The sequence below is a fragment of the Nansenia antarctica genome (assembly GCF_963989245.1).
Source record: "Nansenia antarctica genome assembly, chromosome: 1".
NCBI lineage: Eukaryota > Metazoa > Chordata > Actinopteri > Argentiniformes > Microstomatidae > Nansenia > Nansenia antarctica.
In genome coordinates this window covers 32,545,094-32,568,743 of record NC_137674.1, presented here as the reverse complement: position 1 = coordinate 32,568,743, position 23,650 = coordinate 32,545,094, and the positions used below count along the sequence as shown (strand labels likewise).

Here is a 23,650-nt window from a genome sequence, read left to right as displayed (position 1 = left end):
TCCATTTCCGCCGACATCCTTCCTTACCTTACCACCCTAATCAACTCCTCCCTATCCACTGGATCTGTCCCAGCGGCCTTCAAAATAGCCAGAGTCAAGCCTCTCCTCAAGAAACCTACCCTTGACCCATCATCTGTCCACAATTACAGACCGGTATCCCTTCTCTCCTTCCCTTCCAAAACCCTTGAACGCGCGGCATCTAAACAACTGATTGACTATCTCCGGAAGATGGATCACTTAGACCCCCACCAATCCGGCTTCAAGGCTGGGCATTCCACTGAGACTGCGCTCCTTGCTGTCACGGAAGCCCTCCACTCTGCCCAAGCTTCCTCCCTCTCCTCTGTTCTCATTCTCCTTGACCTGTCTGCTGCCTTCGACACAGTCAATCACCAGATCCTTCTCTCCATCCTCTCAGACCTGGGCATCTCTGGCACCGCACACTCCTGGTTTTCTTCCTACCTGGCGGGCCGCTCCTACCAGGTGACCTGGAGAGAATCGCTGTCTTCTCCACGAACCCTCTCCACTGGAGTTCCCCAGGGTTCCGTCCTAGGGCCCCTACTCTTCTCCCTCTACACCAAGTCTCTTGGCTCGGTAATCTCTTCACATGGGCTCTCCTACCACAGCTACGCAGACGACACTCAACTCTTCCTGTCCTTCCCCCCGTCTGATGTACACGTCAGCATGTCTCGCTGACATTTCAACTTGGATGGCTGACCACCATCTCAAGCTCAATCTTAACAAGACTGAGCTCCTCTTCATCCCCGGGAAAGCCTGCCCTCTCCAAGACTTCTCCATCACAGTGGAGAACTCTACTGTAACCCCCTCCCTGACAGCCAAGAACCTTGGAGTGATCCTGGATAACCGACTATCCTGTGCGGAGAACATTGCAGCAACGGCTCGCTCCTGCAGATTCCTCCTCTACAACATCAGAAGGATACGACCATTCCTTACCAGAGAGGCAGCGCAACTCTTGATCCAGGCACTGGTCATCTCCCGCCTGGATTACTGCAATGCACTCCTGGCGGGGCTCCCCGCTTCAGCCATTAGACCTCTGCAGCTCATCCAGAATGCTGCTGCCCGGCTGGTATTCAACCTCCCCAAATACTTGCATGTCACCCCTCTCCTTCGCACCCTGCACTGGCTCCCAATAGCAGCTCGCATCAGATTCAAGACCCTGGTGCTTGCATACCAGGCAGCTAAAGGGACAGCCCCTGCCTACCTGAAGGAAATGGTAACCCCCCAAACCCCTGCCCGCTCACTCCGCTCCTCCACCTCGGCTGGCCGACTGGCCCCTCCTCCTCTACACAGCAGTCGGGCTGCCCGATCACGTCTCTTCACAACACTGGCTCCCCGCTGGTGGAATGAGCTCCCCACGGCTGTCAGAACGGCAGAGTCACTACCCATCTTCCGTCGTAGACTGAAGACCCATCTCTTCAGGTTACATCTTAACTGCTCCTCCTGAGACATCTTCCGACCCTCACCTCTACGTCTCCTAAAGACACCCGCTTTCCCCTCTACTGTGTCCCTAGAACTTCTATTGCCCCCCTTGTACTGTTTCTCAGTTTCTCCAGTAAAAAAATAAAATAAAAAAATAAATAAAAAAGTTTTAGTAGAAGGCGATAATAAGGAGAAGGTTTTTCCTTATATCAGTGGCCCCCGGCCCGAGCTAGAGTACTCTTCCTGCAACGAATGGTGGACTGCTGATTCACTTGCTTAGTATTCAAATGTATTGATTGTAAGTCGCTTTGGAATAAGGCGTCTGCTAAATGCCAAAAATGTAAATGTAAATTTGCATTGTCATAAGGACCTGATCACCTCTTTTGTGTGCCCTGCGTCTGTCTGGAACACCCAGACACTGGAAACAATATAACACCATTACATCCACCTTTTGTGATTACTCTGCGCAGAGGATCCTGGGAATGTTCAGGACCTCTCTTCATGAACTGATGTCGGCTCTGCAAATGATTATGTGTAGATAAGACTTGGATTTGAGACATGGGATTTTTTGAGGGGGGAGAGATGGGTATGTCTGTAAATGTCATAGATATCTACAGTTCCTATATCTATGATTCTAGTAGTCTTCTTTCGTTCAATAGTATTACGTGGACCCCAATTGAAATAAGCCAGTGGCTTTCTTGGGTTTTTATCCTTTTAGTTGACCTTGTATGTAATATGTACTTTCATGTACCTACTTCTGCAAACCTTCTAATAAAGTTTTCAATCAATCAATCAATCAATCAATCAAACGTCATACCAAACAAATACAACAGGCGCTCTCTAGTGTTTATATCTAGTATTAATCACCTGACAAAGGACCATTAAGAGTCATGTTTATCTCCCAATGGCCAATTTACAGACATACCCATCTCTCCCCCCTAATTATGAATGAATGAATGAATGAATGAATGAATGGTCTTTCTTTATTGTCATTGATATAGTACAGGTGGTACCAAACAACGAAATTTGGGAGGGGGGGGGCTCCCCTGGTGCTAGGAAAAAAAAAAAGAAGGGAAAAGAGCTGGTTTACATAAAATAAAGGCTATGTACACTATCCCCTATACTATACTATACAAATAAAACACTGTGCTGTACTCTATGCTATGCTATACCTATTCTAACATTTCCTATTCTCTGAACCTTATGTACCCTAGGGTTGTCATATTGCACATAGTGTTATTGCACATTCATTTAAAGTGTCGCAGTTTGCAGGTTTGAAATGTACACAGTTGTGTTTCAGTATTACCCTTGATTTCAATCTAGTAGCTGCCATCAATTTGTCTAGATTGTCCAGGGCCTAGAACCTAGGTCTTTGCTGTGTTCAGGGCCTGAATGGCCCTGGGGTAGAAGCTGAGCTTCAGTCTGTTTGTCCTTGCGAACATGGTCCTGAACCGCCTGTTCGAGGGCAGCCGAGCAAAGTGTTCGTACCCAGGGTGGGATGGGTCTCTGGAGATCTTGGAGGCCTTCCTGAGGCAGCGTGTGTTGTACAGCTCTTCCAGAGAGGGGAGGGGGGCGCCGGTGATCTTCTGGGCCGATCTCACGACTCTCTGTAGCGCATTCCTCTCTGCGGCTGTGCAGCTGGAGAACCAGAATTATGTCTTGAATCCAAGTCGTATCGACACATAATCATTTTGCCTCTCTGAAATGCAACTGCAAACTGTAGCTCTCTTCATGTTGTAACATCTAAGAGAGTACATACTGTATTTAGGGACTGCCTGTGGACACAGTTCTCGTGAACTGCCTGCCTGCATCAGCTGACCTGCAGGATGATTCCCCAGCTGCACAGGCGTGTCTCCTGAGGTGCTGTGTGCACCCAGTGAGCCTGACCCCCACCATGGCTACAGGCAGGGGGATTACTGGACATTTGTAAAACTGGAATGTGAGCAATTTAGAAAACTGGAGAGGAAAAAATTGTCATTCTCAACTAACCCTTAACTCTTAACAACATTAAGCTCAATGGTTTATAAAGCACATACTTGTCTGTGTGTACGTTGTAGGTATCCAAGTGCCATAGAATCACAGAAATAATGTTTTCGTAGTCAAATGTTAAATGTTCTGAACATGTAATGATAATACAGAATGTTCCCCAATACAATGATTACAATTAATAGTAGAATTAACACATTGATATCATTGAGGACAGAACACATACATGCCCCTGGACTCAACATGTACAACAGTACATGGACAGTAAATGTTTGAGATAGTGGCTGCATTATCTTCTATTATCTCCAATTCCATATTCTTACCATATAATATATGGCCATGATATCACGAAAGCAGAGGTATGACCTGCGGCAGATTAGGGATAGAATGGGGATAGTTTTTGGTTTGCTCTGTTGCGCGTTGCGTAGTTAGTTACGCACCCTATGCACTGTGCTCTAATCAGATTAAAACACATCAGGTTTCTCAGACCTAATCTGGAGCATACTGTCAGAGATTAGGTCAAAGAATCAACAACTCAGCCTTATTTGACATAGGTCTATATCTGGGCCAATAGTATGAGTTGAGGCTGTGCTGGGGCCCCTTGTTGCCCAGGAATAACACTCAGAAACAAGTAGCTCCTGTGAAAGGACTGGCACCACTGCCAGGCAAAGGCATTGAACCCTCTGCCCGGGTTATGTAACAGTCATTGTCAGTCTATTTACACGTGCTTGAATGCTAACTGTGAAAAGAAAGCCCTTTCTAAAGTGCCACGGCAACAATAACAGTCCACACAGTCTGACCCATTGATGCTGAGTTGCTTTCCCACGGTGCTCAGATCCACACAGACTAACAACAGACAAACAACTTGCAGAGTTGACATCTCAGGAGGGACGGCACTGGATGGATGACAACTTATCTGTCATTCGCGGCATCGGGTGCTAATTCTAGAGCCCTAAAACAGTGTTGTTATCAACCATCATACATATCTATACTGCACATAGACCTAAGATGGTTTTAGCTCATGATGATGATGATGATGATGATGATGCCTAATTCTGTCAACAATGACAGTGAAGTAGAAATGGGTAAAACATTCACGCAGGTCCATTTTGTCTCCGAGTTAACAACGAGGTAGCATATTCAGGTAGGCTATATCTGTCTAGTGTAAGAATGTGCGTTTTGATGAGAGTAAGAATGTGGTGATTGTTTTGGGTTTTGGAGATGCAGCCTGTTGCGCAGGACTTTGCCCCCCTTACCATGTGACCGTGATGCCTTGTGACAGGGAGCTGTAGAGAGAGAGCAAAGGGGCTAGAGAGAAAAATGTGAGGAGGGATGGGGAAATGTGTGTGTGTGTGTGTGTGTATGTGTGTGTGTGAGAGAGAGAAAGAGAGAGAGACAGAGAAAGAGAGAAGAAAGTGAGAGGAGTGAGCGGGACAGCAGACTCAAGCTCCACAAGCTTGCACACAATGAAGGTAAGAACATACTTTTCTAAACATTACAGGGGCCACGTAATTATGTATTATGAACTTCATTATTCAGCATTATGTCATTAGAATTGGTCATTATAACAATCAATGTTAATTCATCATATTTATCGTAAATGGACAGGGGCCATTTTCTCGACTAGAGTGTTCAACAAACTCTCATGACAGTGTTTGCACCAAACAAATATAGTATCTGTAGCTACAAATAATTCATAATGTATTGATAGCAATCATAAAAGAAACCAGTGACGTGTCTTATAAAAAAGCACGAGTCTGATGTGCTAGTTCGTTAGACACCTTGGTCTGAGATGCTTTTGTAAAGAAATAGTTTTCCCCCTATTGGAGGCCTCTTCCATCGCTGAGGATTGAGCACCCTGCTGTATCTCTGCTTTGTGCCTCTGTTTGTCTCTGCCTGAACAGATCTGTTTTATGGTGAGAGGCCTTGCTAGTAGTTTGGACTGAAAAAAAAGTTTGGACTGGAAAAACACTGTGTTTATTCCAATTGGACTACTACAACAACTCATGTTATTGATGTTGATAATGATTAATTATCACACACATTTGTATACTGTAGCATGTTTCATTAGAGGGGAGAGAATCTCAACGTACTGTACAGTAAATAGGGAATAAAAAAGCATAAAGCATAAAAAACTAAAACAACAGTGGCTTGGCTGACCATTATCATCAAAGGCCAAATCACAGCAGGCAGGCTTAAAGGTGAACTGGATGGATTCCAGGAAGAGGGATGGGTTTAGAAGAGAGATGGGTTTAGAAGAGAGATGGGTTAAGAAGAGAGATGGGTTTAGAAGAGAGATGGGTTAGAAGAGAGATGGGTTTAGAAGAGAGATGGGTTTAGAAGAGAGATGGGTTTAGAAGAGGGATGGGTTTAGAAGAGAGATGGGTTTAGAAGAGAGATGGGTTTAGAAGAGAGATGGGTTTAGAAGAGGGATGGGTTTAGAAGAGAGATGGGTTTAGAAGAGAGATGGGTTTAGAAGAGAGATGGGTTTAGAAGAGAGATGGGTTTAGAAGAGAGATGGGTTTAGGACAAATCAAAGTATTTTCATTATTCTTTTTTTTCCAGTTTATTTAAAAGGGACAACAGACAGTCATTGACTCTCCCTGAATTAGCTGCGTAGCTAAATTACATCAGCAGTCCCTGGGCAGGTAAATCCACATGGGAAATACGGCCTCAGATGTTATACATTTATTCATATGCACAGAAATACATATGGTACAATGACATGCTTGGAACAAGCAACCTCTCAACAGAGTAGTATAAATAGATGGATGAAGAATGAAAGAGAATAATAACAAACGCAATAGGAAATAAGGCACAGTCAAGTACTAACGAGGCAATAAAGTACTGAATACAATCAACAATCATAAATCAATCAATATAAGTGTATCAATATGATGGAATATATACAGATAAATATTATAAATATAGCAGCAATGATGGGAGTGAGTATGTGTGTGAGTGTGCGTGTGTGTGTGTGTGTGTGTGTGTGTGTGTGTGTGTGATTGTGATATACCGAGGTGAGTACAAATTGTCTCTAGTGCAGGTGAGCAACAGGTAGAGCTGGGAGAATCAGTTCAAATGTCTTACGGCTTGGAGGTAGAAGCTGTCTTGGAGGTCGAAGGTCGTCGAAGGTCGCTGAAGGTCATTGGAGGTCGGAACCTGGTGGTCTGAGACCGGATGCTCAGGAGCCGTTTGGGCCAGGCGGTAGTGGAGAGAAGAGGGCGTGACTGGGGGGTCTTTGATGATCTTCCGGGCCTTTCTCAGACACCTCCTGGAGTAGATGTTCTGTATGGCCGGCAGCTCACTCCCCGTGGCAGTACAGTGCTGTTGTCATGGTGATGCTGCACCACCCTCTATAGAGCCTTGCAGTCGAGGGCGGTGCAGCTGCCGCGCCAGGTGGTGATGCAGCCAGACTGGACGCCCTCGATAGTGCACCTATAGAAGTTAGTGAGTATCTGAGGGGACGTGGCAAATTTGTTCAGCTGCCATTTTGATTCCTATATGCCTATGTGGTTCTCCTAAGTGCTCAGTGGTCAATGTGGACACCGAGGGACTTAAAGCTACTGACCCTCTCCACTTCAGCCCCATTGATGTGGATGGGTGTGTGTGTGTGTGTGTGTGTGTTTAGCCCACTGCTTCCTGTTGGCCACGATCATCTCCTTCCTTTCGTATTTGAACAATCATTTGCCCCATATCTTTTTCATCTCTTGTAGCAGCTGAATGTCACAAGGGTACTCACTGCTGTACAGAAGGGCTCCTCTCTCTCCCTGAAAAAAAAATCACCTCAGGCTGATTACAATTGTATAGCCACAGCACATTTACACAGTGCACTAGTAATCTGTATCCACGCAGACCTCAACATCAAGTCATTCAACACTATTTATAACAATATTTAGTATATTTTATATAGATTTTGAAGTGAATCGCTGTCTGGTCATTAACATTTTGGATTGGGCAGTTTGATTTGAGACTTTAAAATGGCAATAAACACACACACTGCCATGTTGGTTCATGGTGCAGGGAATTCACCTGATGCTGGTGACCCCCCCACCATTCATCCATTACAATGAGCCCTTCCTCCGATTTCCACTTACACCAGCCCCGCCCCACACAGATACAGTGGCAGTGTGGTCTACACAGTATCTGCCCAGGACAACAGATGTCCTAGTTACCACAGAGCTGCCTCTACCACTGCCACAGTAGCCTCCTCATCAGGGACAATAAGCTTGTTCACAAAACCTTCTCACTGTTTATAATAATAATAATAATAATAATAATAATAATAATACATTAGACTTATATAGCGCTTTTCTAAACACTCAAAGACGCTTTACAAACTGAAAAGATTGAGTAGTAATAATAAAAAGAATAAAAGAAAGTATAGGGGCCTAATTAAGGTAGTGCTGGGGACACATGGGAAGAGGGAGGGGGAGAGGGTTAACTGGTGAAGGCAAGCTTGAAGAGGTGGGTTTTGAGGGCATGTTTAAATGTTGGGAGGGTGTTGGCCTGTCTGATGTGGTTGGAATGGAATGAATGGAATGGAATGGAATGGACTTTATTTGTCATTGCTACAGTACAGGTACCAAACAACGAAATTTAGGAGGGGAGGCTCCCCTGGTGTTTAGGAAAGGAAAAAGAAAACACATTTTAGAAAAAGCATAGATGCATAAAATCACAAGAAGGTAAGGAGCTGGTTTACATCAATAAAGGCTATGTACACAATCCACTGTACTATACTGCACAGATAGTCAACTAGGGTTGTCATATTGCACAAAAAGTATTTTTTCACATTATTTTAAAGTGTCACAGTTTGCAGGCTTGAAAATGTACATGTTTGTGCCTCAGCACTAGCTGCCATACAATCCGTCCGGACTGTCCTGGGCCCAGAACTTAGGCCTTTTCTGTGTTCAGGGCCTTGACGGCCCTGTGGTAGAAGCTGTTCTTCAGTCTGTTTGTCTTAGCGGCCGGGGTCCTGTACCTCCTGTTCGAAGGCAGCTTGACAAAGTGTTCGTGCCCAGGGTGGGTCGGGTCCTTGGAGATCTTGGAGGCCCTCCTGAGACAGCGTGTTTTGTACAGCTCCTCCAGAGAGGGGAGGGGGGCGCCGGTGATCTTCTGTGCTGTTCTCACGACTCTCTGTAGCTCGTTTCTCTCCGCTGTTGTGCAGCTGTGGAACCAGTTGGAGATGCCGAAGGTGAGGATGCTCTCCACTGCGCCGTGGTAGAAGGCCACCAGTATCTCCTGCTTGTTGTGTTGTTTCCTGAGGCATCTCAGGGTGTATAGCCGCTGTTGTGCCCTCTTGATGGTGCCTTTAGTGTTGTCCTTCCAGGCCAGGTCATCCCGCATGTTGTGTCCCAGGAATCGGAGGGTTGAGACTATCTCCACGCTCTCTCCGTCGATGAGCAGGGGCTGGATCTCGGACTTTTTCCTCCTGAAGTCTACGATGAATTCCTGGGTCTTTGACTTGTTTAGCAGCAGGTTGTTAACCTTGCACAGCTTGCTCAATTGCTCTACCTCATCCCTGTACGCCGCCTCGTCCCCCCCCCGAGATACATCCCACCACGGTGGTGTCGTCTGCAAACTTTACGATGTAGTTGCTGGGGTGGATGGGGGTGAAGTCGTGGGTGTAGAGGTTGTAGAGGATGGGGCTTAGCACGCAGCCCTGGGGTGACCCAGTGCTGAGGCTGAGGGCTGTGGAGGTGTGGGGGCCCACCCGCACCCTCTGGGGGCGGTCGGTCAGGAAGTCCTTGATCCACGCACATATAGAGTGTGATAGACCCAGGTCTAGTAGTTTGGTCACTAGCCTGTCTGGAAGGATGGTGTTAAAGGCGGAGCTGAAGTCCACGAAGAGCAGTCTCGCGTAGCTGTTTCCCCTCTCCAGGTGGGATAGAGTGGCGTGGAGAGTCGTCGCTATGGCGTCCTCTGTGGATCTGTGGGCTCCGTAGGCGAACTGGTATGGATCCAGGTTGGGCGGGAGGCGTGTGAGTATGTGGGCCCGGACTAGTTTCTCGAAGCACTTCATGATGATTGGTGTGAGTGCCACCGGGCGGTAGTCGTTTAGGCAGCTCACCGGGCTTTTCTTCGGGACTGGGATGATAGTTGAGGTTTTCAGGCAGGGTGGGACGGTGGCCTGGGACAGGGACTGGTTAAAGATGTTGGTGAAAACCCCGGCCAGCTGGTCGGCGCAGTCTCTCAGCACCCGTCCCAGGACGCCATCCGGCCCCGAGGCTTTCCTGGGGTCCACCGCCTTCAGTACGCGTCTCACCTCGTGCTCTGTGAGGGTGAGGCTGCTGAGAGCTGGAGAGAGTGGTGTCTGTGTTGTGGTTACCTCCGTTCGCCCCTCGTCGAACCGGGCGTAGAAGGTGTTCAGCTTTCCCGCCAGCAGGGGGTCGTCCTCTGCGGCTGTGAGCCTGTTGGCTCTGAAGTTTGTCATCTGCTGAACCCCCTGCCACATCCGCCTGGAGTCGTTGCTCAGGAGGCATTCCTCAATCTTCTCTCTGTGCTCTGCCTTGGCCGCTTTGATGCCGCGCTTTAGGTTGGCCCTGGTGGAGCTGTACAGCGGTGTGCGCTTCCCTGCGAAGAAGGCGTTGTCCCTCTCATTTATCAGTTTTTGGACCTTCCCAGTCATCCATGGCTTCGTGTTGGGGTAGACCCGGACCCGTTTGTCCACGGTGACTGAGTTGGTGCAGTTCACTATGTGGTTCAGAACCGACGACGTGTACTGTTCCAGGTCCTCATGCTCATATTCCTGCCATAGGGTGTCATTTAGGCAGATCTGCAGTGGAGCGGACCCTTCTGGCCAGGTTCTGACAGTCTTAGTGGTGGTGGGAGCACTTTTCCCCATTGTAGTGTATGCAGGAATCAGGAGGATTGACACATGGTCAGACATGCCTAGATGAGCTAGCGGACTAGCCTTGTAAGCACGTTTGATGTTGGTGTATACCTTATCCAGTGTTTTTTCTCCTCTCGTTGCGCATTTTACATGCTGGTAGAACTTGGGTAGTACTGCCTTCAGGTCGACATGATTAAAGTCCCCCGCTATGATGTGAATAGCCTGTGGATCAGTACTTTGTTGGCTACTAATGACGTCATATAGTCGCGCCAATGCTACTTTGCTGTCTGAGCTAGGTGCTATATACACACATGTAATTAGCACCGCGTTAAACTCCCTAGGCAGGTATGTGGGTCGGCATTTAACAGTCAAGTATTCTAGGTCTGGGGAGCAGTGGCTACTTACAGTTTTCGTGTTTAAGCACCAGCTATCCTTCGTCGATATTATGATCCCACCTCCTCTTGACTTCCCGCTTCCCGGTTGGGGAGGGCGTTCCAGAGGGACGGGGCTGCGGCTGAAAATGCCCTATCACCCCAGGTCCGGAGCTTGTTCACAATAAGCTTGTTGACAAAAAAAAAAACTAAATGTGCTTGTAGATAACTTTCTCACTGTTGATAGTAATGGGATTTATATAAATGTGCTTCTGAGTGTCTAGTCTACATTCAAAGCCCATGGATCATATGTTTTGAGGTGTACTATAACTAGACCGGATGAGTTAGTTAAACCTCTGCAGTTAAGGCAATGAGATAACTAGGAACCCATTGTTCTCCATTGATATGTACATCTTTCCTTTTTTTTTGTTTTTTTTGTTATGGTCAGGTGGACCAGAGTAAATGAATCATAAACAAACAGCTTCGGGATGAATGGCACCACGATGAACCAGACAGAGGGACAGTACAGAGGCGACATCGATGTCTGGAACCACAACGTCACACTCGTCAATCCCCTCAATGGCACCATCGCTTTCTCCCCGGCCATGGACATGGCCATCAACGTCCTCACCATCATGATCCTCTTCATCACCATGGTGTCCCTGGGCTGCACCATGGAGATCTCCAAGATCAAGGCCCACATCCTGAAGCCCAAAGGGGTGGCCATCGCGCTGGTGTCCCAGTTCGGCATCATGCCCCTCACCGCCTTCAGCCTGGCCAAAATCTTGCGACTGGGCCCCATGGAGGCTGTGACGGTGCTGATCTGTGGCTGCTGTCCGGGGGGGAACCTGTCCAACATCTTTGCCCTGGCCCTCGATGGTGACATGAACCTAAGGTAGCCAGCCACAGCCCATCATTCACACTGTATATTGATCTTCGCCGATTGTGAATAGATTACAACTGGCTGCTGGAGTTTGTCTGCATGATGAATGAATGAATGAATAAATGAATGAATGAATGAATGGATGAATGAATGAATGAATGAATGAATGAATGAATGAATGAATGAATGAATGAATGAATCGTTTAATGAATGAATGGTGGAATTTATTGTCGGTACAGATGGAAAAACTCAATACAGCAGTGTCAAATACATCAAACATACACACATTACACATAACTATCACAATGGACAGTGTACACACATAACCACATAACCACACATAACCACACCGATGTCTTGATGATGTCTTTCTCTTCTCTCCCTCTCTCTCTCTCTCTCCCTTCATCTCTCCCTCTCTCCCCCCCTTCTCTCTCTCTCTCTTTCCTACAGCATTGTAATGACCACGTGTTCCACTGTCATGGCGCTGGGCATGATGCCTCTGCTGCTGTACCTATACTGCCAAGGCTTCAATAATCTGGAGAACGCCGTGCCATACGCTGGTATCACCACTGCTCTGATCATGACCCTGGTGCCCTGCGCCATCGGCATTGGCATCAATCACTGGAAACCAAACTACTCTCCTGTCATCATCAAGGTGCGCTTCACTCCATTACCCTGTTTTCTTTTTGACCAACTGGTCGTAGCTACAATATTTCATAATAATAATAATCATCATCATACATTTTATTTATATAGCACATTTCATACATATGAATGCAGCTCACAGTGCTGGACAATAAGCCAGCAGCAGAGGACCTGAGTGCTCTTGAGGGCATAAAGGTAGGGCAGCTGTGGCGCAGGAGGTAGAGCCGGCGTCTAATTGATTGATTGAAAACCTTTATTGTCCCCAATGGGGAAATTTTGTTGTCAAACAGCTCAGTTAGGGCAGAAAACATTCAGTACAGAAAACAGAAAAACATTCAATAAAATACATAAAACAGTGCAGGCTCAATAAGTAAAAAGTTCCAAAAGTTCCATCTCCAGGTCTCCCCCACCCTGCAGGGCCTGGTTGTAGAGTCGGAGTGCAGCTGGAATAAAGGACTGTCCAAATCTTTTTGTACTTTGACGGGGGAGAACAAATCTGTGGCTGAACTTGCTCCTCATCCCTGCCAGCTCGCAGTACATCGGGTGGGAGGGATTGGCCAGCATGGCCGCCAGTTTTTTCCCCATCCTCTGTTCTGCCACCACCTCTAGGCTGTCCAGCCCGGTCCCCACCACAGAGCTGGCCTTCTTCACCAGTTTGTTTAGCTTCGCAGCATCCCTGGCACAGATGTTTCCACCCCAGCAGGCCACGGCGAAGAACAGAACGCTGGCAACCACCGACTGATAAAACATTTGCAGCAGCTTGTTGCAGACACCGAAAGACCTCAGCCTTCTCAGGAAAAACAGTCTACTCTGCCCTTTCCTGAGAAGAGCCTCGGTGTTGTCAGTCCAGTCCAGTTTGTTATTAATTTGTACTCCCAGGTACCTGTAGGAGTCCACCCTCTCGACTTCCACCCCCTTGATGATGATGGGGGCTGGGGTCCTTCTCTTCCTCCTAAAATCCACCACCAACTCCTTTGTTTTGCTGGTGTTAAGCAAAAGGTAGTTGGTGTCGCACCACTGCACGAAGCTCTCCACCAGGGCCCTGTACTCCTCATCCCTGTCGTCTGTGATGTAACCGACGATAGAGGAGTCATCCGAAAACTTCTGCAGGTGGCACTGGTCGGAGCTAAACTGGAAGTCGGAGGTATAGAGGGTGAAGAGAAAGGGTGACAGAACAGTTCCCTGGGGGGCACCGGTGTTGCACACCACCACCTCAGACTGACAGCCCTGCAGTCTCACATACTGACGCCTGTCTGTGAGGTAGTTGTGGATCCAAGCCGTCAGGGAGTCCTCCACACACATCACTGCTAGTTTGTCAGCCAGCAGTGATGGCTTGATAGTGTTAAATGCACTGGAGAAGTCGAAGAACATGGTCCTCACCATGCTCTGTGGCCTCTCCAGGTGTGTGTAGGCCCTGTGCAGCATGTAAATGATGGCGTCCTCCACCCCCATGCTCTCCTGGTATGCAAACTGCCGGGGGTCCAGGAAGTCCTTCACCTGGGGCTTAAGGTGTTGCAGCACTAGCCTCTCCAGGATCTTCATGACCTGTGGTGTCAGGGCGACAGGTCTGTAGTCGTTTGGGGTGCTGGGCCGTCCCTTCTTTGGCACTGGGACGATACAAGAGGTCTTCCAGAGCTGTGGCACCCTCCTCAGTCTTAGAGATAGACTGAAGAGATGTTGGAATGTGTCCGCCAGCTCTCCAGCACACACCTTCAGAACCCTGGGGTTGATGTTGTCTGGACCTCTGGACTTGTTCACATTCACCCTGGAAAGCTGCCTTCTCACCTGCTCAGATGTTATAAAGCTGTGAGTACCGGTGTCTCCAGGTGTGAAGCATGCTCCCTGGCTCCTGTTGTTGGTAAGGGGAGGCAGTTGCTGCTGGGGTGCTGCTGGGGTGTCAGGGGGAGTGGGGGCTACTGTTGCCAGGGGTGCGGTACATTGGAGAGGGGAAGAGAGGGTCGGGGGCTGTGGGGGGTGACAGGGGGATGGGGGGGGTGACAGGGTCGGGGGCTGTGACAGGGTCGGGGGCTGTGACAGGGTCGGGGGCTGTGACAGGGTCGGGGGCTGTGGGGGGTGGCAGGGGGATGGTTGGTCAAACCTGTTAAAGAAGCAGTTCAGGTCATCTGCCTGCTCTCGGGTCCCCTCCACCACAGTATGTGGCTGCTTGTGGCCCGTGATCTTCTTGAAGCCCTTCCACACCTCCTTGGAGCTGTGGGCCTCTAGCCCGCCCTCCAATTTCCTCCTGTATTCCTCTTTGGCTGCTCTCAGCTCCTTCTTCACCTCCTTCTGAGTGGCCCTGGCTCCCTCAGTGTCCCCTGCCTTAAACAGCCTCCTCTTCCTTTTCAGAAGGTTCTTGATGTTCCCATTTATCCACGGCTTGTTGTTAGGAAAGCACCGTACCTTTTTAATGGGGACGATGCTCTCCTCGCAGAACTTGATATAGTCTGTGACACAGTCTAGCAGACCATCTATGTCCTCCCCGTGGACTCTCTGGAACATCCCCCAGTCGGTTGTTTCAAAACACGCCCTCAGCTCCTCCTCCACGTCTTCTGACCATTGCTGGACAGTCCTGGTGGTGATAGGCAGCCTTTTTATGATAGGGGTGTATGTTGGTTCCATCCAGACCATATTGTGATCGGATGCCCCTAGTGGCGGGAGGGCAGTGGATGTGTAGGCTCCCTTCACATTGGCATATAGTTTGTCTAGTATTTTGTTCTCCCTTGTTTTACATGTGACATACTGGGTAAAATCCGTCAATGTCTTTTCCATATTTACATGGTTGAAGTCCCCATTCACAATGATAAATGCGTTTGGGTGAGCGGTCTGTATCCCCGCGATACAGGAATGGATGACGTCATTTGCGCGCGCCGGGTTCGCGCTTGGTGGAATGTAAGTAGTCACAGCCACAACATGTGAAACACAATGATCGCAAGGTTGGCAGATCGGTGGTTCGAGTCCCGGCTGGCCACATGTCGAAGTGTCCTTGGGCAAGACACTTAATCCCAAATTGCTCCCATAGAGTCGGCCGGCGCCTTGCATGGTAGCTTGCCGCTATTGGTGTGTGAATGTGTGTGTGAATGGGTGAATGAGAGGCCATTGTAAAGCGCATAAAGTCAGTCCATTTACCATTTTATTTTTAGGGCGTATAGGCTGTCAGCGAGTCAGTACAGTAGGCTTACTGAGGATAGGATTAGGTATCTCTGGTCATAGTCTGTACCAGGGGCGGGGCTAGGGGGTGGCTACTTGGGCTCAAGCCCCGGATGTTTTCTGAAAAGCCCCGAATGTTTTACTTTTCACAACAACAAAAAAACTCGTGAGTAACGTGCAGTACCGGAGTCCAACAGAGAGGCAGCAGCTGCGCGACATTAGCCTGCGTACTGCGTAGCCTGCCCTGCCCTGAAGAAGAAGTGATCTCAATCAGTGCCTGACTTGCAAAATTGTAAGGATGGATATCCGAAAGTTTTTTTCAACAAAACAAGCGCCAAGAACTGTTGCAGCAGCAGTATCAGCAGCTGACAACAATGACATCACCAGCAGTGATGACATAGATGATGTTTCAGGTTTGTGAATCTTATTAGAAAGGTGACTGACTCACTGACACTACTTTTCCGGTTTGCTAATGCTAGCTGGCTATCATAACATAACGTTATGTTATAATGAAAATGAAAGTAAGGTACTGTTACGGTACATGGTAAGAAATCAAACAAAGGATTGTAGGAGTGACGGCAATAACAGGACGATGTAGTCGGTTTGCCGGTAGAAAAATCATGCAAAACATGCAATCATGTGCTTTATTCTCACTCTCTGCATGCGTACTGACAACAACAACCATTCATTCAACTCTGTCCCACTTATATCCCGTCATATCACCCGCTAAGCAGCCTGGGTGATTGAGTCAACACCAACATATAAGAATGCTTTGTTACAAGGCTGGAACGCCGTGAATTAGGAATACTTTGCTCCGCTAGGGAGCGGTCACTACACACGTCCCCCCAGAATTCACAAGAACCGGCCCCAAAAAACGGTCAGGGACTCTGATAACTCGCCCAAAGCGACTCTGGCGCCCTTGAGCAGGCACAGGAGACCGAGGCAGGGGAAAAACCACAGGCGAACGTTTGGCCGGCCTCAGAAGGCAGGGCAGGGGGTCTGCAGGAGCTAGGGTCGGGGCTGTTTTAACAGGGGGGCGACCGCGGCGGGGCGGGAGGGCCACCTCGACGGGACGGTCCAAGTCCAGATGAGCTGGCTTAAGGCGATCCACCGAGATGCGTTCCTTACTACCCCCCATGTCGATAATAAAGAATTTGTCGCCTGTCTCCACGACCCGGTAGGGACCATCATAGGGCGGTTGCAGGGGGGCTCGATGGGCGTCTTGGCGGATGAAGACATACCCCGATGCCTTCAGATCAGGCGGGACACGTACTTTAGGAATGCCGTGGCATGAGGTAGGGATTGGCCGGAACGACTTGGCCTTGTCCAGCAGAGCACTTCGCTGTTCTGGTGCTGACCAGGGGACCGTAGCACAAGGGAGGAAATCCCCCGGAACCCGGAGGGGTTGGCCGTACACCAGCTCAGCAGAGGATGAAAGAAGGTCCTCTTTAGGTGCAGTACGGAGTCCCAGCATCACCCAAGGAAGCCTGTCGACCCAGCCGCCGCCCCGGAGATCGGCTTTAAAAGCAGCCTTCATGGACCGGTGAAAACGTTCACACAGGCCATTAGCCTGTGGGTGATAAGCCGTAGTGCGGTGGAGGGAGACACCCAGCTGCTGACTAATGGAAGTCCATAAGCCAGAAGTGAACTGGGCCCCCCGATCAGAGGACAGGTCTGAGGGGACCCCAAACCGGGCGACCCAGGTGCCGATGAATGCGCGGGCCACCTCAACTGTGGTAGTCTCCGTCAGTGGGACGGCCTCTGGCCAACGGGTGGTTCTGTCCACCATCGTCAGAAGGTGAGTGTACCCCCTGGAGGCGGGAAGGGGACCCACCAGATCAATGTTGACGTGGTCGAAGCGTCTTTCAGGGACCGTGAACCGCTCCAGCGGGGCCTTAACATGACAATGGACCTTTGCCCGTTGGCATGGCACGCAGGTCCTGACCCACCCACCAATGTCAACCTTCATCCTGGGCCAGACGAATTTCGCTGCAATCAGGCGCTGCGAAGGTTTCCTGCCTGGGTGTGAGAGGCTATGTATGGCCTCGAAAACTTGCCGTCTCCAAGCATGTGGAACTACTGGGCGCGGCTGCTCCATGGACACGTCACAAAGCAGCGTTGTGCCGTCGTCGCTGAAGGGGATGTCCGCCAACTGGAGGCCAGAAACTTTAGTCCTGTATTCCTGGATGTCTGGGTCCGAAGCCTGATCCGCAGCCATACGGGCGTAGTCGATGCCGAGATGGACAGCCCCGATAGTGGCACGAGAGAGGCAGTCAGCTACGGGGTTGTCCTTTCCCGCCACATGCCGAATGTCTGTAGTGAACTCTGAGATATAAGCCAGATGACGCTGCTGCCTGGCAGACCACGGCTCCGACACCTTAGCCATGGCAAAAATCAACGGTTTGTGGTCCACAAAAACCGTGAATGGACGAGCCTCCAGCAGGAACCGGAAGTGCCTGATTGCCAAGTACAGGGCGAGGAGCTCTCGGTCAAAGGTGCTGTATTTTTGCTCACTGGAGCGGAGTTGTCGGCTGAAAAATGCCAGGGGTTGCCAAATCCCCTTGACCAGCTGTTCGTAAACGGCTCCGACGGCATAATCTGAGGCATCAGTTGTCAAGGCCACGGAAGCCTCAGGCACGGGGTGAGTCAGCATGGTCGCGCTCGCGAGGGCTTCCTTGGTGTCTGAGAACGCCTTTGACATTTCGTCGGACCATTCGATGATGTGCTTAGGGGTCTTGCCCTTGAGAGCCCCATGCAGGGGGCGCATTAGGTGGGCACCCTGAGGGATGAATCGATGGTAGAAATTCACCATTCCCAGGAACTCCTGTAAAGCTCTAATGCTGGTAGGGCGTGGGAGCTGCAGCACAGCGTCCACCTTTGATGGCAGCGGGACCGCCCCAGCAGTAGTGATGTGGTGGCCGAGGAAATCCATGGCAGGCAGTCCAAACTGGCACTTTGCTGGGTTGATGATTAATCCATGTTCCCGGAGGCGACTGAAGAGGAGACGGAGGTGGGATAGGTGCTCTGCCTTGGACGTGCTGGCTATCAAGATATCGTCTAGGTAGACAAACACAAAAGGCAGGTTGCCCAGCATGGCGTCCATCAATCTCTGAAAGGTCTGGGCGGCATTCTTGAGGCCAAACGGCATCCTCAAAAACTCAAACAGTCCGAATGGTGTTATAACCGCTGTCTTAGGGACGTCCTAAGGGCTAACTGGCACCTGGTGGTATCCCCGTACCAAATCCACTTTAGAAAAAATAGACGCGCCCGCTAGATGGGCTGAAAAGTCTTGAATGTGTGGAACGGGGTAACGGTCAGGTGTGGTGACATCATTTAGGCGCCGGTAGTCGCCGCACGGACGCCAGCCTCCGTTGGATTTGGGAACGAGATGGAGAGGCGAGGCCCAGGGACTGTCAGAACGGCGAATGATGCCAAGTGTCTCCATGGCTGCAAACTCCTCTTTCGCGATGGTGAGCTTGTGTGGGTCGAGGCGACGGGCCCTGGCATGCACTGGTGGCAGCGGCCGAGAAGGTAGGTGTTGTGATGTCTGAGAACTCCAATAGAAGAGGGGAGAACTCATCAGCCGGCGAGACAGCACTGGAGAGCTTCATTGTGGCTGCGTCACTGCGCTCACATGACAAGGAGCCGAACGTCTCAGCATTGACGAGTCGGCGGTTCCCCACGTCCACCAGGAGGCTGTTAGCGCAGAGAAAGTCAGCGCCTAAGAGGGGAGTAGACACTTTGGCCAACACAAAACTCCAGGTAAAACGCTGGTCAGCAAAACACAAACCCACAGTGCGCCTGCCGAAGGTAGCGATTGCACTGCCATTGGCAGCCTCAAGGGAGGGCCCTCGTTTCGCTGTTTTAATGTCTATTGCCGATACAGGCAGCACGCTCACCTGGGCCCCCGTGTCACATAGAAACCGGCGGCCAGAGAGGGAGTCAGTGACGTACAGCAAGCCTGCAGAATGGCCGGCACCCACAGCTGCTAATGAGTGGCGGCCTGTGCGTTTCCCGACACACTGAAGTTGCATGGTGGTAGGCACTTCTTAGCTTTGTTCCCGAATTTTGCATGGTAAAAGCACAACCCCGCCGGCCTCACCCGGCGGGCCACAGCAGTAGCGGAGATGGACAGTGGTTGGAACCCATGATACTCATCCATGGTGGCTGTAAAACACCTCTTCCCAGCTGAGAAAAATATATCCGCTTCCTTGGCTAGCTGACGAAAGTCTGTTTTGATTGAATTAGCCATAGAAAAACGAACCTGGTCTGGCAACTGTTGCAAAAAAAGCTCTTTAAAAAGAAAACACGGCTGATGGTCGCCCAGCAGAGCTAGCATGTGGTCCATCAGTTCAGAGGGTTTTGTGTCACCGAGCCCAGGGAGAGAGAGGAGCTGGCGTGCACGTTCAGATTCAGACAGACAAAAAGTATCGATGAGGTGTGCCTTCAAGGTAACATATTTGTGCTGTGCCGGTGGGTTTTCAATAAGACTCACCACTCTCGCTGCCGTTGAATAGGTAAGAGCTGCTACCACGTAGTAGTATTTGGTATTATCCACGGTAACATCTCTGAGGGCGAATTGAGCTTCAGCTTGTGCAAACCATGCTATGGCATTTTGTTCCCAAAACTCGGGCAGCTTGAGTGAAACTGCGTTTGTTGTCATGTTCAATGATCTCCGAAAACGTTCGAGAGAAATTCAGGGTCACCAATGTAGGAGTGACGGCAATAACAGGACGATGTAGTCGGTTTGCCGGTAGAAAAACAATCATGTGCTTTATTCTCACTCTCTGCATGCGTACTGACAACAACAACCATTCATTCAACTCTGTCCCACTTATATCCCGTCATATCACCCGCTAAGCAGCCTGGGTGATTGAGTCAACACCAACATATAAGAATGCTTTGTTACAAGGCTGGAACGCCGTGAATTAGGAATACTTTGCTCCGCTAGGGAGCGGTCACTACAGGATAATACTTATACAAATAAAGTGAATAACAGGCTGATAGTCTTTGATATCTGCACTCTGGTTGACTGAGTAACAAGTGAAAAAGAATGATAGTAAACATGGAGTAACCACATTAAGTATGCCCTTATGGTAGTATGTATGTATACAGAACATGACTCAAATCTATCCTAAGATGTAACGCTAACTAACTATGTTTGTTTAATGTCCCAGGGGGAATTTGATTTCACAGTACTATACACAGGCCAACAATACATGGAATATATCGTCATATAACACAGGACAAGACTCTAAATACAATATAAGTGGTGAGCACAGAGTCTGCCCTGATATACATACTGTAACATAACTAGCCTCAGCCCATCAATTATGTAATTCTATACAAATATAAATGATGGTGACTGACGTGTGTGTGTGTGTTTACTGTCTATTTTGTAATACAGCCTTTTGTCCGCTTTAAGGTGGTGGTAAGTTGAAGGTTGAAGGCAAATTTTTCCGGCGCGCCCCGCGCGCACATTATATTCTCCCTCTGGGCTAAGCCCCGGATCTCCTACAATCCTAAATCCGCCTCTGGTCTGTACTCTGTTTTGTTATGTTCGTTTACAGCATACAACTGACAGTTCGATATTCAAATATCTATCAGAGACAAATCGACAGCCTGTGTAACGGTGATGTGACATGCCTGAAATATTTATTGTTTGTTTTTTTCAATGAAAATTCTGAGAAAAAAAATCTTCACAATATTAGGTTGGCCTAAGCATATTAGTGATCGCCTCTGTGGCGATTGGAGTGATGGCGGGCATCACTATCGGGGGATCCGTGTGGGTGGTTCTCTCACCGCAACTCATGGCTGCGGCCGCCCTGATGCCGCTGACAGGCTTCGCGCTGGGATACGTCATGTCCACGGTCTTCAAAGCCAACCACCAGTAAGTGAATCATCATTGGACATCAGGGGAGGCTGGTGGAGGTAGGAATCGGAGGAGGATGGCTCACTGTAAAACGTGCATGGAACGGAATGAGGAATGGTATCAAACATGTCATTCCATTCCATGTATTACAATGAACCCGTCCTCCGATTTCTACCTCCACCAGCCTCCCCGGTTGTTGAACATCTACTGCAGAGCACATCGTTATCAATAGACGGTAGACATCTAAACCCTGAATACAAAAACAAAACAAAAAAAACTCCCCTCTCAGATGCAGGAGGACTATCTCCGTGGAGACCGGCTGTCAGAACATCCAGCTGTGCTCCACCATCTTGAAGGTGGCTTTCCTCCCCGAGGTCATCGGACCCCTGTACCTGTTCCCCCTCATCTACATCATCTTCCAGGGAGGAGAGGCGCTGATTTTCATCTTCCTCTTCAGATGTTACCGGACGTTCAAGCCACGAGCTGAGGGTGTGTTTTTTTTTTCTTGTAAATTGTGATCATTAACATGGATATTATAGTGTCCCTAGGGTTTTTCGCCCTTGCTATGCGCCGGTGGTCCTCGGGCCTCTCCTCGGGGGCCCCTGGCCCCCGGCCGCCTCGCGTGCTTGGTCTGTTCCACCGCTGGGGCACCTGGTTCGGCAAGCCTGGTGCAGGGCTATTATGGTCTGTGCTTGCTTGGCTGGGCCGGGTGTGCTGGTGGTGGGGCGGGTCGGGTTTGGGGGCCGCTGCTGTGCGCTGGTAGGCAAACTGGTAGTAGTCGCTATATGAGTAGAGGGCTACAAGGGAATTTTTCTGGACGCACAGTCTACAGGTTTTGCCTGCTTGCATGTTCTGTCATCATGTGAAGCACATTGAATCACATCTTGTGAGAAATGCGCTTTACAAATAAAACTTGATTTTATTTTATTTGATTAGGGGTAGTGGGGGATAGTGAGTTGAACTGGTGATCAGAAGGTCATGAGTCAACAAATCCCACCTGGGAACACCACCACTAGTATGGTGCCTTGAGTAAGGCACTTAGCCCTAAGTTACTCCAGGGAGACTGTTCCTGTAATCTCTAGTTGTAAGTCGCTTTGGATAAAAGCTTCAGCTAAATGGTTAAAATGTTAAAATTAAACAAATGGCTGAGTAACACCGGGGTACGATTGAAGGAGAACACAATACCCAGTCACTTACAGTTCTTACACATTCACACACCAATGGTGGCAAGCTACCACGCAAAGTGCCGACCCGCTCATTGGGAGCAATTTGGGGTTCAGTGTCTTGCCCAAGGACACCTCGTCGACACGTTGCCAGCCTGGGGATCGAACCGCAGAACCACCAGACTCATACGCATTGTTGTCTTCTTTCTGTTCCCGTAGAAAAGCCTGGATACCTGGCAGTGAACGAGAAAGCGGAGGTCAAGAAAGTGGAGGTAGCGACTGTAGGGTGATGAGCGGGACAGCTGACAGAGCACCAGAAGACCAAACTGAAGGAAAGGAAACAGGGAGGGCACTGAAGAGAGAGACACATCAGACAGGAAGTGTGTTGTGAGGGCAGACACCCACACCTTACTTACTTAGGCCTTTAAATTCTTCATCTCCTGCTCTGTGGTTCTTCTCCAGGTGGTTCTAGGTCTTCATCTCTTCCTCCTCCTGTCTTGTGGGTTCCATGTTAGAGCCTGCAGACCTACATGGGTAGCATGGTATGCACTCAGTCACCTCTGTGACATCAAGAGTAAGGCATTTTAGGGTGCTGTTTTGGTGAGGAGGGTAAGCAGCACAATTATACCAATGCGACTGTATTTTGTACATGTTTGTTCATTGTAAGTGGAATGTAGTGTCTTTGTTATTATGGCTCACAAGCAAGCAAATCAATGCACACTAAGATGAGGGATAATAGTAACTATGTGTTCTGTATTTTTTTCTTGTGAATTGTGATCATTAACTTGGATATTATAGTTTGCTGAATGAATAACAACATTTAAGTATATGACACAACAGGTCACGCAAAGGTATTTTATATACATATAGATCTAGTCATAATTCAATAACTAAATGTTGAGATTTTAGACCAAATTCCCAATGACTTTAATGTAATTGATCAATTATCCAGGTATCCTGTCTAATTTGTTCAACTGGTGGTATAAAGTAGCCAATGAAACTCCATCTGTGCTTTTGTAAAAAAAAATACAAAAATACAAAAATAAATAAGGGATTGATGTTTATAATGTATATATAAATGTGCTTTTCTAAAGTCCATCTTTATTTCTTTGCTAAAGTGCCACGCGGAACAGAAGAGCCTGCGTTCGTAAATTCGCCGGAGCGCACACTGGGTTCATAAAGGGACCAAGTAATTTGATTGGACAAGAGGCAGTCACGTGGACGCTCCCTGAGCTAATTTACGAACGCGGAAGAGAGCTGTGCTACTAGATAGCTACATAGCAGCTAGAGTTGAGAGCTGTGCTACTAGATAGC

General features: G+C 48.9%; 1 protein-coding gene across 1 annotated transcript; it reads left to right on the top strand.

Annotated features, from left to right (window-relative positions):
- Nucleotides 1-11,225: 11,225 nt before the first annotated feature.
- Nucleotides 11,226-22,626, top strand: LOC308175753 (hepatic sodium/bile acid cotransporter-like; the record flags this gene model as incomplete). Its single annotated transcript, XM_080550301.1, has 5 exons — nucleotides 11,226-11,521; nucleotides 11,960-12,164; nucleotides 21,013-21,191; nucleotides 21,463-21,662; nucleotides 22,556-22,626. The coding sequence occupies exons 1-5, from the start codon at nucleotides 11,232-11,234 to the stop codon at nucleotides 22,624-22,626; spliced, it is 945 nt and encodes a 314-aa protein (XP_080406427.1). The 5' UTR covers nucleotides 11,226-11,231.
- Between the last annotated feature and the right edge of the window lie 1,024 nt (nucleotides 22,627-23,650).